General features: G+C 43.0%; 5 protein-coding genes across 7 annotated transcripts; 2 read left to right on the top strand and 3 right to left on the bottom strand.

Annotated features, from left to right (window-relative positions):
- Nucleotides 1-1,858: 1,858 nt before the first annotated feature.
- LOC125606639 (dehydrin Rab18-like) lies at nucleotides 1,859-2,807 on the bottom strand. The gene is made up of 2 exons (XM_048775572.1): nucleotides 2,353-2,807; nucleotides 1,859-2,259 (listed from the first exon to the last, which is right to left on the bottom strand). Exons 1-2 carry the CDS (start codon nucleotides 2,707-2,709, stop codon nucleotides 2,035-2,037), a joined length of 582 nt encoding a protein of 193 aa, XP_048631529.1. The 5' UTR covers nucleotides 2,710-2,807; the 3' UTR covers nucleotides 1,859-2,034.
- Nucleotides 2,808-4,292: 1,485 nt separating this feature from the next.
- On the bottom strand, nucleotides 4,293-6,559 carry LOC106406018 (protein ANTHESIS POMOTING FACTOR 1-like). 2 transcript variants are annotated; one of them, XM_013846603.3, is made up of 11 exons: nucleotides 6,314-6,559; nucleotides 6,146-6,240; nucleotides 5,976-6,076; nucleotides 5,767-5,867; nucleotides 5,591-5,657; nucleotides 5,401-5,500; nucleotides 5,213-5,326; nucleotides 4,992-5,129; nucleotides 4,815-4,899; nucleotides 4,680-4,729; nucleotides 4,293-4,598 (listed from the first exon to the last, which is right to left on the bottom strand). In XM_013846603.3, exons 1-11 carry the CDS (start codon nucleotides 6,318-6,320, stop codon nucleotides 4,449-4,451), a joined length of 1,008 nt encoding a protein of 335 aa, XP_013702057.2. In that variant the 5' UTR covers nucleotides 6,321-6,559; the 3' UTR covers nucleotides 4,293-4,448. The 2 variants fall into 2 exon arrangements, with proteins under 2 accessions (XP_013702057.2, XP_013702064.2); XM_013846610.3 differs by having other exon boundaries at nucleotides 6,146-6,237; nucleotides 6,314-6,507.
- Nucleotides 6,560-7,031: 472 nt separating this feature from the next.
- LOC125606630 lies at nucleotides 7,032-9,253 on the top strand. The gene has a single exon (XM_048775549.1). The coding sequence runs from the start codon at nucleotides 7,195-7,197 to the stop codon at nucleotides 9,109-9,111; it is 1,917 nt and encodes a 638-aa protein (XP_048631506.1). The 5' UTR covers nucleotides 7,032-7,194; the 3' UTR covers nucleotides 9,112-9,253.
- Nucleotides 9,254-9,434: 181 nt separating this feature from the next.
- On the top strand, nucleotides 9,435-11,514 carry LOC125606638 (ferredoxin--NADP reductase, leaf isozyme 1, chloroplastic-like). Its single transcript, XM_048775570.1, has 9 exons — nucleotides 9,435-9,480; nucleotides 9,595-9,730; nucleotides 9,820-10,039; nucleotides 10,144-10,302; nucleotides 10,421-10,512; nucleotides 10,591-10,668; nucleotides 10,733-10,795; nucleotides 10,867-11,062; nucleotides 11,170-11,514. The coding sequence occupies exons 1-9, from the start codon at nucleotides 9,470-9,472 to the stop codon at nucleotides 11,235-11,237; spliced, it is 1,023 nt and encodes a 340-aa protein (XP_048631527.1). The 5' UTR covers nucleotides 9,435-9,469; the 3' UTR covers nucleotides 11,238-11,514.
- On the bottom strand, nucleotides 11,286-13,490 carry LOC125606634 (ribosomal RNA small subunit methyltransferase F-like). Of its 2 annotated transcripts, none has more exons than XM_048775557.1 (9): nucleotides 13,295-13,490; nucleotides 13,076-13,220; nucleotides 12,890-12,980; nucleotides 12,613-12,798; nucleotides 12,307-12,527; nucleotides 12,083-12,217; nucleotides 11,950-12,017; nucleotides 11,805-11,866; nucleotides 11,286-11,720 (listed from the first exon to the last, which is right to left on the bottom strand). In XM_048775557.1, exons 1-9 carry the CDS (start codon nucleotides 13,399-13,401, stop codon nucleotides 11,572-11,574), a joined length of 1,164 nt encoding a protein of 387 aa, XP_048631514.1. In that variant the 5' UTR covers nucleotides 13,402-13,490; the 3' UTR covers nucleotides 11,286-11,571. The 2 variants fall into 2 exon arrangements, with proteins under 2 accessions (XP_048631514.1, XP_048631515.1); XM_048775558.1 differs by having other exon boundaries at nucleotides 13,300-13,460.
- Nucleotides 13,491-13,999: the final 509 nt, after the last annotated feature.

Raw genomic sequence — 13,999 nt, 5'->3', positions numbered from 1 at the left:
GTTTGTCTTAGTAGCGAACCAATTAACATTTGAAAACATGACCAAACAGCTTATATATGTGGACGTTTCAAACAGTTGGTTTCATCACTTAACTTAATTCGTTCTAGGGGTGGACACTTTACCCGATATCTGAAGTGGCACCCGAACCCGATCCGAAAAACTCGAACCGAAATTCGAACCGAAGTAGCAAAATACCCGAACGGGTATTGAATAAGGAGAGATTGGATATCCGAACCCGAATGGATATCCGAAGATAACCGAACATATGTATAATTAACCTTATATTTCTAGTTTATATCTCTCATTTTATATAAAATATTTATATTAATACTACACATACTTTAAGTTCATATGATATACATATAATTACGAAAAAAATGATTTGCTACTCACTTAAAATGCATATCAAGTTTTTTATTTCAAAAATTAACAAAAAATTACATCCAAAATTAAAAAAAAGTAACTAAATTAATGCATTTTTAGTTTTAAAATGTTATGTCTAAATATATTAACCATTCAATCTATTAAAAATAAAAAATTAGTTAACTGAAAGTTATATTTTTAAATACAACAAACTTGAGAAATAAAAATTTTAATATATTTTTTTTCAAAATCTAAATATCCGAACCCGATCCAAAATAACCGAATCCGAACTAAAAATACCGAACCCGACCCGAAGTACAGAAATACCCGAACGGGTTCTAGACCTCTATACCGAAATATCCGATAATCCGAAATATCCGACCCGAACCCGAACGAGTACCCGAACGCCCACCCCTAATTCGTTCGTTTACATTTGCAAATGAAAGAACACAATATATGACAGGCTCAAGTTCGCGACTGCAAGAAGGAGAAGATTACTTTGAATGGGAACTGGAAGGAAGGATAAGTAATAAGTATTCAACTGGGGAAGTTTATCATTTGCTGAGAGGAGAACTCCCTGTAGTACCTTGGAAAACTGTTGTCTGGTCAACAGGTGCGATCCCTCGTCACTCCTTCTTGACTTGGTTATTTGTTCTTGACAGATGCCCTACCAGAGACCGTATACTGAGCTGGGGTCTGCAAACTGATCCAGCGTGTCTACTCTGCTCAATTGCGCCAGAATCAAGAGACCACCTACTCTTCAACTGCGGTTTCTCGTTCTCAATTTGGACGCTCCTTTCTCGTAGATGCTCCATCCAAACGCTATCGGACTGGGACCAAATCATAGTCCAGCTTACAAACCTGAGGACTGGGAAACTACACCGTCGCCTTGTGGTCATAGCCTGGCAAGCAGCGATCTATGCGATATGGACAGAACGTAACTCTCGTCTTCACCGTTCGGTATTTCGCTCAACGGACTCCATTGGCAAAAGCATCATCACCCAAGTTACGAACAGAATATCATCATTCAGACCAACTAATCCGTCCCTAAGCTCCAAGTTGATGCAGATTTGGCAATCAACAGCATGATCGGAGATCTCGACGTTGATAATTCACCGTTTCTCGCACGCTCCGCAATTTCACACTGATCTAAGCCAAATGGGCTTCAACTTGGTGATGGGCTTACACTTCTTCATTGTTTCATGATAACAACAACTGGGCTATCCTGTCTAAACTAGCTTTGAGCTTGTAAAGGTTTTTATTTCTTTTGCATTTTATATAAGAAAGCCAAGTTACAAAAAAAAAAAAGTTCGCGACTGCCCCAAGAACCAATTATCATTCGGTGCAGAAAAAGCCCTATACACTGGGGAGTGGGGAAGCGTGCACCGAGCTAGCTCGGAAACGGGAACACTTTAACCTATTAATAATTAGGTTTTCTCGGACAACAGTTATTCCCGATAGACGATATCGCCAAGGAGCGATAACATACATTAAGTTTAACAAGGAAGTAGATTTATAGATATTGAAAGTACTGATGCATGTCTCAAGAACATAAAAAGAGCCAGATGCCCATAACACACCTCAGGACGTACACATGTAGAAAACACACTGCGTTAAGAGCCCTTCTTTATTTTTATTTATCTGGTATACAAGTTTATGTAGTATAGTTGCTTAATGATGACCACCACCACCGGGAAGCTTTTCCTTGATCTTTTCCATCATCCCCTTCTTCTCGTGGCGCTCACCACCGTAGCCTCCAGCATCATAACCAGTGGTAGTTCCCATTCCCATCCCTTGAGATTGACCAGAAGACTGATCATGATGGCCTGGCAACTTTTCCTTAATCTTATCAGTTATTCCCTTCTTCTTCCTCCTCCCACCTTGCCCATCATCCTCCTGTCATTATGTCGGACACTTGTTAATACAAGACTAGGCCACATTAATTAATACACGTACGCATGTTAATATTATATATTTGGTGTAACGTACCGAGCTAGAGCTAGATCCGGATCCAGAGCGGTGAAGCATTCCTCCCAAGCCCCTCCCACCACCACTTTCCTCATGGAGTTGCTGTTGGCCGTGGTGCCTTCCACCTGCGCCTGCTCCCAAGGCTCCAGTTCCTGTCCCGTATCCTTCGCCACCTGTCCCGTAAGTCCCACCGGTGGCACCTCCGCCGTATCCTCCACCTGCAGTCCCATAACCTCCTCCTCCGGTCGCTCCAAGGCCACCACCAGCTGTCCCGTATCCTCCACCGCCAATCGGGTTTCCATACTCGTCCAACTGCTGGATGGGGTTTCCGTACTCATCAGTAGCCTGAGCTCCTGGTCGGTTCTGGTAAGAAGCCATCTTCTTCTTTTCACCTTTCTAAAGCAAACACTTTCAGCTAGCTAAAATTAAACACTTATCTTTCTGTTTGATGTGATGAGATACTTGGATATTGAGTTTTGATTGATGAAGGTTTGTTAAGCTCATGGAAGGTACATTTATAGTCCAGTTTTAGATATTGATCAACTCTTAAATTAGTGAATCGTCATGTGAAAGCGACACGTGGCACAATAGCAAATGTCGGCATGATGCTGCTAGACACGTGTCGATACAAAGTCCAAACCATATAAATAAAAGAAACCGGATGGATATTTTTTCAAAGTCGAGTACGTACGTGTTCGTAACAATCCATGACACAGTGCTGCTGAATAATAATAAAGTGGAAAGCAAAATATCGTAGATGTGCTATCCTTATCCTTGAAAGACGATGCGTCTTGTCTTGTCTTGATGTAGCTTCATACATACAAGCCTTGGAAGGAATAAGAAGATTGGGTGTATTCGAAGAAACTTGCCTCTTGGATATAAAATATTGGGCTTACTGGACCTTTTCTTCTTCTTTAGCTTTCTTTATTAAGATTCTGTCAAATAGCTTGCGAGCCTAGTATTATACACTAGGTTGCACGGGTACTCCAAGTTGGTGCCGTCTCACGTATCGGGTTCGTCGGGGGGACGGGGACGTCTCGGGTACGCCTAGGAAACGTCCCCAATATGTGTGAGGTGAACCCGGGACGTCAAGACTCATCGGGTACGGGCTTGGTCAGAGAAGGAGACGTTCCGGAAACGTTTCCGCAGAAAATAGACGTATCCATCTGTTTTTTTTGTGTTATAAGAAATGTAAAAAATTAAACCATATATGTTTTTAACCTTTAATGTGTTTATTCTATTAATTTTGAAAAGATCAAAAGTTGTAATTAAAAAAAAATATTAGTGTCTCTGTCTCTTTGATTCTTCCACTCTCACTTTAGTCTCTTGCACTTCCATCTTCTTTCTCTTTAAAACTCAAGTCTCGACCATATCTCTCTCTGTGATATATCAGCAACAGAACACAGATGCACTTTCCTTCCCTTCTTGTCTCTTTGTTGTTTATATCACAACCAAAACGCGTAAGCATTTTCTTTACCTTCTTTTTGTAATCTTATCTTACAAAAATAATTCATATACAATGTTTATGTGTTTTATACAAAGATGTGACTGTCAGTTTATATGTATCATATATTTTTTTAGCTTATTCTGTTGCTGTTTTTGGTATTTTGATCAATTGTGTTTGCTGCTGTTTCTGTTGCTGTCTAGTACTTTTATCAAGTGTGTTTGCTATTGTTTCTGTTGATGTCTAGTATTTTGATTAAGTGTGTTTGCTGCTGTTAAAACTTATGTTTCAAATTTTAACATTTTGACTTATGGATATTTTTATATTTTCTTATAATATAGTCGCCGTTTCTATGCCGTACCCGTATTTACAAATTTAAAGTTTGACGTTTCCCGTCCCCGCTCCCGTCCCAGTCCCGGGGCTGCTTAGATTATACAACCCCTGAATTTAATTCATTTCACAATGGGGGTGTTGGGGGACAGGATGTAAATCAAACTTGTAGATTACACAAATAAGATTTAGAAAATACTCGGGGATTTTCTATCGATAGGGTCTCCTCTATATTTAACAAGATAATACAAAGAAAAAAGAGCCAAGCAATAAGTTACAGACGTGCTAAACAATAACTCAGAGGGAGCCTAGAGCTTGTGAGAGTCGTCCTAAGTGCCATCTCCTATTTCCGATTGGCATAAGCTGACAATTTAGATAAGTCAGGGATAACAAAAGCAAGCTCGGATGAGCCTGTGACAAACATGGGACTTCCTGGAGCCCATTTTATTACTGGAGGAGCTTCACTCCCATGACCACCCATCCAACTCTGAACCTACACACATGCACGAATCCTGAATTAACACCAAATCATATCTGAATGAAATTTCCAGGGAACAAGCATTTCTAATCCAACCTGTTTTCCGCTCCTCACACTCCATGCATGGGTACTACCATCTCCTGAACCTACCCAACAATGAAACAGAGTTAGTTTTTATTTTTATTTTACAAAGAGCAAGTGTGAATGCATCATTAGAATCTCAGGGCTAACCTGAAACAACATGCATCCCTTCAGGACTGAAGGTTGCATCCAAAGTAGATTCTTCAGCCACTGGTTTCACACTATATGTGGATAGCTGCAATGCAGAAAAAGGAAATAGGAAAATAGTCAGGCCAGATACATTAGTATATGTCGGTCATGAGAAGATAGGAGAGGGGAAGGGCGTACGAGTGTTCCACGAAAAGAATCAAGCACATGAATATGGCCGCCCATGGTGGTAAGCAGCATGCGCCTTCCATCATTACTAAATTTGACAACGTTTGCCTCAGAAAGATCACCACCAACGGAAAATATTTCAAAAGGCCCCTATCCAAGCAAAACAGAGAAAGGGATTACAGAGTCAAAATGAAAAGACAGAGCAGGAGGATGGAATGATTTAAGAAAGAAACCTTATGGTACATACGGGAATCAAACAATCTTATGAAGCCACCAAAGGCAATAGCAAAGACTAAACCTTGATCATCATAAGCTGCAGCAGGCCTTCCTTGGACACGTAAGAGACCCTAACCAAATGACCAGTTAGGTAGATACTACTAACAAGGTCAAAGAAGAAGAGAGAGGATAATAATCTACCTACCTGGCATTTCTCGACCCTTTGATCCCAAAGCAAAACAGTTCGATCAAGAGAACCGGAGATGAAGGATTCACCAGCAGAACACAAGCTAAGCGAGACAACTCTATGTGGAACAAAAAGAAGAAGAAGTTAACCCCTACTAGGCTAGGCTAGGCTAGTCCAGTTAAAGAAGAAGAATGGAAGAATGGAAAACCTGTCGTGATGTCCTTTGAAGTAGCGCAAATACTTGTTATCGTGCAAAGAGAGAAGGCGCAGAGAGTCTAACCAGACCGGACCAGAAGAGGGAGGGAGGGATTGTTAGGCAATCATTCAATACATAATAATAAAAATAATAGTGTGGAGGAAGAAAGAGTGCTCGCTCGCTTTTACCGTCCCAGCCGTTACGGGAAGAGTAGATGACAGTGGTAGGATGTGAAGTGAAGCAAACAAGATCAACCCCATACTTTTTGCTGTTAATCGTCTTCAGGCATCTAATCACATATCATAAAGAGACTGTTATATTATTACATACTCATTCAACACCAAACCAAAGTTAAAGTTGGGGAATATATATATATATATATAAATCAACAACTCACGTAGCGGTAGCAACATCGTAGAGACGAATGGAGTCATCGTCGCTTGCCGTCACCATATAACTCGAATTTTTGTTAAAGTCAATCGAGCTGATCCTGCAATTCTGCGCAGCTTTTCCAAATCAAATCAACAACAACAACAACAACAACCCTTTCAGTTTCAGAAAACTTACATAGTCTCTGAAAACAGCGCCAGGTTCCATGCTCCTTACTAATTCTTCACTTATTTCCAACGCTACTCGTTCCTCTCTCTCCGCTTGCCCCCCTCCTGCCCACAATCAACAAAATTATACTCTCGTTAAACCGCCCCACCCGATTATCTCATTGACAGAGACACTCACCAATCATTGCTGATCGCTCAGCTCAACTCGCCCTAACAACAATATCCCCCGCCGAGCTCTTCTCAATTTGGGGGTATTATCTTCACTATTGGTTGACCAATAAATATGAGGCCCATATAATTTCAACATCCAAGTGGGCCTTCCAAATAACAGGCCTTAGGAGACTGAGACCGCCCATCATTTTTGACTTACACCATCCACCGGGTTAGCATTTACTTATGAGATAATAATGCACAACCTTGATAACATATATGAAAATGAGATTTGCATGATGTTTTCCTTTTGGTTGCTCTTTCGCATCATCGTCCACAAATCGAGTCCCTGCGAAGCTCTTTCCATCACACACAACACATTGAAATAAGAGTTTTTGTGTCACCAGACGACCAGGTGGAGGAGGCTATGGGATCGTCACGTGGCATTCCACCAGGTCCTATTTTAATGGGTGGAGGGCGACAAAAGAAAGATAGATTCCAGCTGTAATTTGATTCTCACAGCATTTTTCTGTTAATGATTAGCTAGTAGTTGTGGGAGAAAACCGAACACACAGCATTTTTCTATTGTTAATTATCCTCCAGCCTGAGTGACTCTACTCTCTCCGAGGAATTCATATGTCAATATAGAAGATAAAGCGATGGCTGTAGTTGGTTAAGTGTTTTGACTGGTGGACGTGGTCACCACCACAACTTTGTTTCCACAGTAGTCCAAGACCAAAAGGCATATACGGGGGACTGACTAAAGTCATAGGGAAGGGTATAGTAGTCATTTTGAACTGAATAAAGACTCAGCCAAGAGCCGCTCGCGTTTGACATTTCTGTGAAATAAAAAATATAAAGGATTCTTCATTCCTGGCGATTCTGGTTTCAGATCCAATCAGTTTGTCGATGGCGGATATCGTGAAGCAAATCTTAGCGAAGCCGATCCAACTGTCAGACCAGGTGGTGAAAGCGGCGGATGAGGCAAGCTCGTTCAAGCAGGAGTGCGCGGAAGTGAAGGCGAAGACGGAGAAGCTTGCTGGTCTTCTCCGGCAGGCAGCGCGCGCAAGTTCGGATCTGTACGAGCGGCCGACGCGGCGTATAATCGACGACACGGAGCAGATGCTGGACAAGGCATTCTCCCTGGTGCTCAAGTGCCGAGGGAACGGGATCATGAAGCGCGTCTTCACCATCATCCCCGCCGCCGCCTTCCGCAAGATGTCTGCTCAGTTGGAGAACTCCATCAGTGACGTTTCCTGGCTCCTCCGCGTCTCCGCTCCCGCTGAGGATCGCGGCGACGCTGGTTACCTCGGCCTTCCTCCCATCGCCGCCAACGAGCCCATCCTCTGCCTCATCTGGGAGCAGATTGCTCTTCTCCACACCGGATCCCTCGAAGACCGCTCCGATGCTGCCGCTTCCCTCGTTTCTCTTGCCCGCGACAACGATCGCTACACCAAGCTTATCATCGAGGAAGGAGGCGTTGGCCCTCTCCTTAAGCTCCTCAAGGAAGGCAAGCCCGAGGGCCAAGAGAACGCTGCTCGTGCTTTAGGCTTGCTCGGTCGTGACCCCGAGAGCGTCGAGCATATGATCCACGGCGGCGCCTGCTCCGTCTTCGGAAAAGTCCTCAAGGAAGGCCCCATGAAGGTCCAGGCCGTCGTCGCCTGGGCCACCTCCGAGCTCGTCTCCAATCACCCCAAGTGCCAAGACATGTTCGCTCAGCACAACGCCATTCGCCTTCTCGTTGGTCACTTGGCCTTCGAAACCGTCCAAGAGCACAGCAAGTACGCCATTGTCAACAACAAGGCTACTTCCATTCACCACGCTCTCGTTCTCGCCAAGGAGAACCCTCTTTCCAAGGCTGTCGACGACGATCACACCTCTATTCCCCATCCCACTGGGAAGCAAATGCCCAATCAGATGCACAGTGTCGTCGTCAACTCCATGGCCAACCCTCCCAAGAAGTCCACCACGCTCCACAGTAAAGCTGCTGGTGCTGTTGTTAAGCCCCCTTGCAATCTACACCAACACCAGAATTCCACTTCCAAGACCCGAGAGCTGGAAGACTCTGCCACCAAGTCTCAGATGAAGGCCATGGCCGCTAGGGCGCTCTGGAAGCTGGCCAAAGGCAACTCCACCATCTGCAAAAGCATCACCGAGTCTAGAGCTCTCCTTTGCTTCGCTGTTCTCATTGACAAGGGCAATGAAGAGGTCAGATACAACTCAGCTATGGCCTTGATGGAGATCACGGCTGTTGCAGAGCAGGACGCCGACCTCAGACGCTCCGCATTCAAGCCTAATTCCCCTGCCTGCAAGGCTGTGGTTGATCAGGTGCTCAAAATCATTGAGATTGCGGATTCTGAGCTACTCATCCCGTGCATGAGAACCATAGGGAACCTTGCAAGAACTTTCAGAGCAACAGAGTCAAGGATGATTGGGCCTTTGGTGAAGCTCCTGGATGAAAGAGAGCCTGAAGTGACAGGGGAAGCAGCGGTTGCCCTCACAAAATTCGCCTGCACTGAGAATTACTTGCACAAAGATCACTCGAGGAGTATTATAGAAGCTGGAGGAGGGAAACATCTGGTTCAGTTGGCCTACTTTGGAGAGAGTGGTGTTCAGATTCCGGCATTAGAGCTCCTATGTTACATAGCACTTAATGTACCGGACAGTGAGCAGCTGGCGAAGGACGAGGTTCTGGCAGTGTTGGAGTGGGCTTCGAAACAGTCTTGGGTGACACAGCTGGAGAGCTTAGAAGCTCTGTTGCAGGAGGCTAAGGGGAGACTGGACCTGTACCAGTCAAAAGGATCAAGGGGTTTCAATTTCAATTGATTCAATTTGTTTCCATTTTGGATGTCTTGTTTCCCGGCTTGTATTTCAATTGCACGCACGCACGTTTCAATTGTGTTTCTCTCGGCTTGTTTAATAGCACCTACGTGTAAAGCAAGAAGATTAAAGAATGGAGCTTTTTGTAGCTGGTCTTCTCTTTTGATACTGTCTCTACTTATTCCTCTAATAATCTGCAGACGATATTTGATGATTGTTTGAGCCCTTTTTTGAAGATATGGCATGAATCAATGACTACATGTGAAAGTAGATAAGTCCATGAGGATCATTATAAATCTGATATTTGATCACTGGTGTGTGAACCTGTTTTTTAGATGGGTGGATATGTAGACAATTAGGAGAAATGATAAAGCTGTAATAACTTATCCTTGGCCTCCCATTTTCCTTCACGCAAATCCTATCACAACCTCATCGTATCATAGCTTCCTCTGATATTTTTCTTTGATCTTTTTTTCTTTGTTTTGCCAGAGTTATATCCCTTCTTCCATTATTGATCAAACATGGCTGCTGCTGCTATAGGTGCTGCAGTCTCATTTCCATCATCAAAGTCGTCGTTGTCTCTCCCCACAAAAACATCCTTCGTTGGATTTTCCTCAACAACGAGGTATCATTTCTTTGCTTTTTAATCACAGCTTGCCATAGAATAGAATGACCAAAAGAGTCTTTACATTTTTGTGCTCTGTATATCTACAGAGCACACGGGAGGCGTGTAGTTATGGGGGAAGAGTGAAGGCTCAGGTGACAACAGAGGTGCCAGTGAAAGTAGTCAAGGAGTCAAAGAAACAGGAAGAAGGAATAGTTGTCAACAAATTCAAACCAAAGGACCCTTACACTGGTCGATGCCTCTTGAACACCAGGATCACTGGCGATGATGCTCCCGGTGAGACCTGGCACATTGTCTTCACCACCCAAGGTACGCTTCTCCCCCACCACAAATTCAGTAACAGTCAGTCATTAGAATGTTTTTGATTTTTAACTCGAGTTGCTTGGTAAAAAAAAACAATATGAATGAAATAGGTGAGGTTCCATACAGAGAAGGGCAATCGATAGGAGTGATTCCAGAAGGAATTGACAAGAACGGGAAGCCCCACAAGCTGAGGTTATACTCTATAGCCAGCAGTGCCATTGGTGACTTTGGAGACTCCAAAACCGTGAGAGCTTTTCCCCCTCTGACTAGTAAACAATGAAGAACCTTTTTTTTTTTTTTGAAGCCGGGTGGTGTTTATTTTGTTTGTGGTGTTTATTTCATGAACTCTTCTTAGTGTTTGTTTGTTTGTGGTGTTTATTTTTACAGGCGACTTGAAGCCGGGTGATGAGGCAAAGATCACTGGACCAGTTGGAAAGGAAATGCTTATGCCTAAAGACCCAAATGCCACCATCATCATGGTATTTTGTCATATAATATAAATGGATAATCAACATTCCTTGTAATTATTACTTGTTTGTTCTCGGTTTGCTTTATAGCTTGCAACAGGAACTGGAATAGCTCCATTTAGATCATTTTTGTGGAAAATGTTCTTTGAGGAGCACGAGGACTACAAGGTGAGTCCAAGAACAAACTCTCTGACACACCAATCACCATTTGACATTGTGGCTTTATATGTAGTTCAATGGTTTGGCGTGGCTCTTCTTGGGTGTACCCACAAGCAGCTCACTGCTCTACAAGGAGGTAATCCTAGTCACTACTTAATTTCATTAAAATAGAACTGGTTGACCTGTGTGGATAAAAATAAATGACAGGAGTTTGAGAAGATGAAGGAGAAGAATCCGGAAAACTTCAGGCTGGACTTTGCGGTGAGCAGGGAGCAGACTAACGACAAGGGAGAGAAAATGTACATACAGACAAGAATGGCAGAGTATGCACAAGAGCTGTGGGAGTTGCTGAAGAAAGACAACACATTTGTTTACATGTGTGGCCTCAAGGGTATGGAGAAAGGTATAGATGAGATCATGGTCTCAATTCATTTCATTTTTTTGTTTTTGGAAAACCAAACAAGTCTCTGCTGCACATGGTTTTACTTAACTGGGGGGTGATTTTAACAGGGATCGATTGGTTAGAGTACAAGAAGCAATTGAAGAGGAGTGAGCAGTGGAATGTGGAAGTTTACTAAGCAGAGCTTGTGAGGGGTTTTATTATGTAGATAAAGGAGCTGATGCCATTGGTCAATTCTTCGTTTCTGCATCTTTATTCTTCCTTGCGAGAATATTATATAGTGGAATACAATCATGGCGCTACAACCAACAAATCATTGTGGTAGGTTTACAACTTAAAATCAACCTCTCTAGTTGAAAAGAGGCGGGACTGGCAAGTTCTATTGTACGACACAAATCAGCTGCAGTTCATGAATTAGGATTTGGCAAATTAATAAGCAAATCCACTTTCTATTCCTCAGACAGTCGAGAACCTAACGACCCTTTTTTCAAATGCGATTATAATAGATAACATCATAACACATTCTTCTCTGGTGCCATTTTCTTGATTTTGGCAACAAAGAGGCCGCTGGTTGCTGAGGTGGAAGGGTCGAAACGCACTGTTTTTGGAGTGCGTCCACTTCTACACGGCCATTCCTTGGCCATTTCAATCTCCTGCAGCTCTGCATCATCACTCAGTTTTCTGTTACTTTTGTCTCACTAGTCTGACCTCAAAAAGTTGGATTCATTTGTTCAAAATTATGTACCTGCAGAGGAGCTTTCAGCAAGGAACTGATCCACCACATCTTCGTTTTGGGCATGCGTCAAACTGTTAGTTGGCACAACTTATTAGATCATGCTAAAAGAAAAAAAAAAAAGAAAGACACACACCAGAGCATACTGTTAGTCTACCTGCAGGTGCTGTATACAAGAATGCCACCTTGTTTCAACAATCTGAATCCATTTCTCAGTAGATTTAACTGCAAACAAAGACCCTCTCAGTGATTGCCACAGAGGTAAATATAATATAACAAGCGGTCTTTACCTGAAGAGCAGTCAAGTTTGTATCGGTTCTCTCAGCATCAAGTACACGGCGTTCCAAGGTTGTCCAACCCCATTGTTCAAATTTCTGGATATGCTTGATTGAACCGTCATGTGTGCACTCTGCGTCTACAAGAACCTTGCAAAAATCACACACTTGAGGTCATTAGTTTACGTTGCTTGCTTTTTTAAGTGAATGTTACTATCTGAAGCAGATCATAAGTTTACCTTGTCATACCCACGATTTGCGCAATCATTTTGGTCAAGGGGTCTAAAAAGCTCCTTCTTTGGTAGCCCAATTACTCCGGAGTTGTGTCCGTAGAAAACAATTTCCGGGTGAGCATGAAGCGGCAAAACAAAGTTATTCCTGGTCTTGGCTACTTGTTTCCTTTCTTTGTAAGGTCTACGAGAAGTCCACTGCTTGAATGTTTCTTCATCACATGACCCACCTGGATGATGAACTCTTTAGCATAGGTTTACGAATCATAAAAAAAAAAAAAAAAGAATGTAGAAAGTGTTGGTCGCTCGGTGTACAAGGAAGGTTTGTGGTGGGTGGAAGTGAGAAAGTAGTTCCATCAGCAAGGAAAAGACGACTCCTTTCACCGAGACCATATTTCTGAAGCATTGTTCTGCAGGCAGAGAGGCGATGCCTTGCAACATCGACACCTGTTGCAGTGCCCTTGTCACCCAGTAGGTCTAGCATCATACACAGTTTAGCACCTGAGAGAGAGTATTTGTTATGAACAATACACACACAGAAAAAACAGACACAGCTATGGAATCAAGAAAAGGGAATGTAAAGAATGATGACCAGGAGCAGCACAAAGATCCAAGACATGGTCTCCTGGGGAGATACCAAGAGCTGAAACAGCAGCACCCGAAGCTGCGTCTATTCCGTACATCTGAAATAATCCATCCCACAAAGAAGAAGATAAGGAATAAGGCTTGGCTTTGACATAAGAAGAGATGAACTTTGGTTGCTCTCTCTCTCTCTCACCTTGCCTTGCTGATACGCCTTGGACCTCGCTATATGAACATGTGGAGGAATTGAGTAAAATCCAGGCAGCCAATTCAGCTGCTCCATCTTGCAGTTAATTTCAGATTCAATCTCTTGGACAACATCCTCGAACCCAGGTTTCAACCTTCAAACGGACACAAAAACCTCTTTGGTTTCAATTCCAAAACTATAAATCGGGATGAGGGTCTCTTTAGTTACCTTACATAGCGTGGAAGTGAATCTCCTTCATTATAGATTGAAGGATCAATGTCATTCGCCTCTAAAAACCTAACGAAACTCTCCGGCAACTCCAGCTGCTTCGACATGAGATACCGCCGCAGAGTCTGTCGAGAGAGCGCTTGATCTGGTCGGGACCGAGATAACAGAAAAGAAAAGGACAAGGGCTTTGGTTGGGCCTTAAAATATATATATATATCTACTCAAAGGCCCAAAGATTATGGCTCGATTCGGTTTGGTTGGGTAGATTTAATGAAAACACTGTATTATTATTTTTTTTATTTTTTTTTTTTGTCAACTTTTATATCATTAAGCCACATGGACTTGAAACTTGAGTACAAAGTTAGATTTTAAAGCCCAACACGTGAAGAATATAAAAATTACAAAGTTCATAAGCACACGTGTAAGCTCATCCATAAACTACTGCAACGTGGCATCTTCTTGTTACACATGAGGGACGTGGCTTGACTTCCTCGTTACAAGTTCACCGCCTTGGCTCCTCCGCCGTGACACCGCCGAAGAAACTCTTCAGCTCAGCTACCGCCACCGTATTCTTTACCACGAAGCCTTATTCTCCAAGCTTTGTACTCCATCAACTCCAATCCTCCGCCTGATCCGCCTCTAAAAATCAAGACCCTTTTCCACACCGGTTAGTTTAACAGGGAAGTTTCAATTGATCTAAAAAAT

This window comes from Brassica napus, unplaced genomic scaffold (genome assembly GCF_020379485.1).
Source record: "Brassica napus cultivar Da-Ae unplaced genomic scaffold, Da-Ae ScsIHWf_913;HRSCAF=1296, whole genome shotgun sequence".
NCBI classification, from domain to species: domain Eukaryota; kingdom Viridiplantae; phylum Streptophyta; class Magnoliopsida; order Brassicales; family Brassicaceae; genus Brassica; species Brassica napus.
The sequence above is the reverse complement of the archived record's forward strand: the minus strand, read 5'-3'. Positions and strand labels throughout refer to the sequence as shown.

Coding starts and splice junctions, on each gene's coding strand:
- LOC125606639 (XM_048775572.1), bottom strand. CDS start 2,709: ATGGCTTCTTACCAGAACCGACCAGGAGCTCAGGCTACTGATGAGTAC. Junction 2,260..2,352: donor CCGGATCTAGCTCTAGCTCG/GTACGTTACACC, acceptor ACATAATGACAG/GAGGATGATGGGCAAGGTGG.
- LOC106406018 (XM_013846603.3), bottom strand. Junction 6,077..6,145: donor GCGCTGTTTTCAGAGACTAT/GTAAGTTTTCTG, acceptor AAAGCTGCGCAG/AATTGCAGGATCAGCTCGAT. Junction 5,130..5,212: donor ATTCCCGTATGTACCATAAG/GTTTCTTTCTTA, acceptor TTGCTTGGATAG/GGGCCTTTTGAAATATTTTC.
- LOC125606630 (XM_048775549.1), top strand. CDS start 7,195: ATGGCGGATATCGTGAAGCAAATCTTAGCGAAGCCGATCCAACTGTCA.
- LOC125606638 (XM_048775570.1), top strand. Junction 10,513..10,590: donor CAAATGCCACCATCATCATG/GTATTTTGTCAT, acceptor TTTGCTTTATAG/CTTGCAACAGGAACTGGAAT. Junction 11,063..11,169: donor CCTCAAGGGTATGGAGAAAG/GTATAGATGAGA, acceptor TGATTTTAACAG/GGATCGATTGGTTAGAGTAC.
- LOC125606634 (XM_048775557.1), bottom strand. CDS start 13,401: ATGTCGAAGCAGCTGGAGTTGCCGGAGAGTTTCGTTAGGTTTTTAGAG. Junction 12,799..12,889: donor GGATCTTTGTGCTGCTCCTG/GTCATCATTCTT, acceptor ACTCTCTCTCAG/GTGCTAAACTGTGTATGATG. Junction 11,721..11,804: donor TGCTGAAAGCTCCTCTGCAG/GTACATAATTTT, acceptor GTGATGATGCAG/AGCTGCAGGAGATTGAAATG.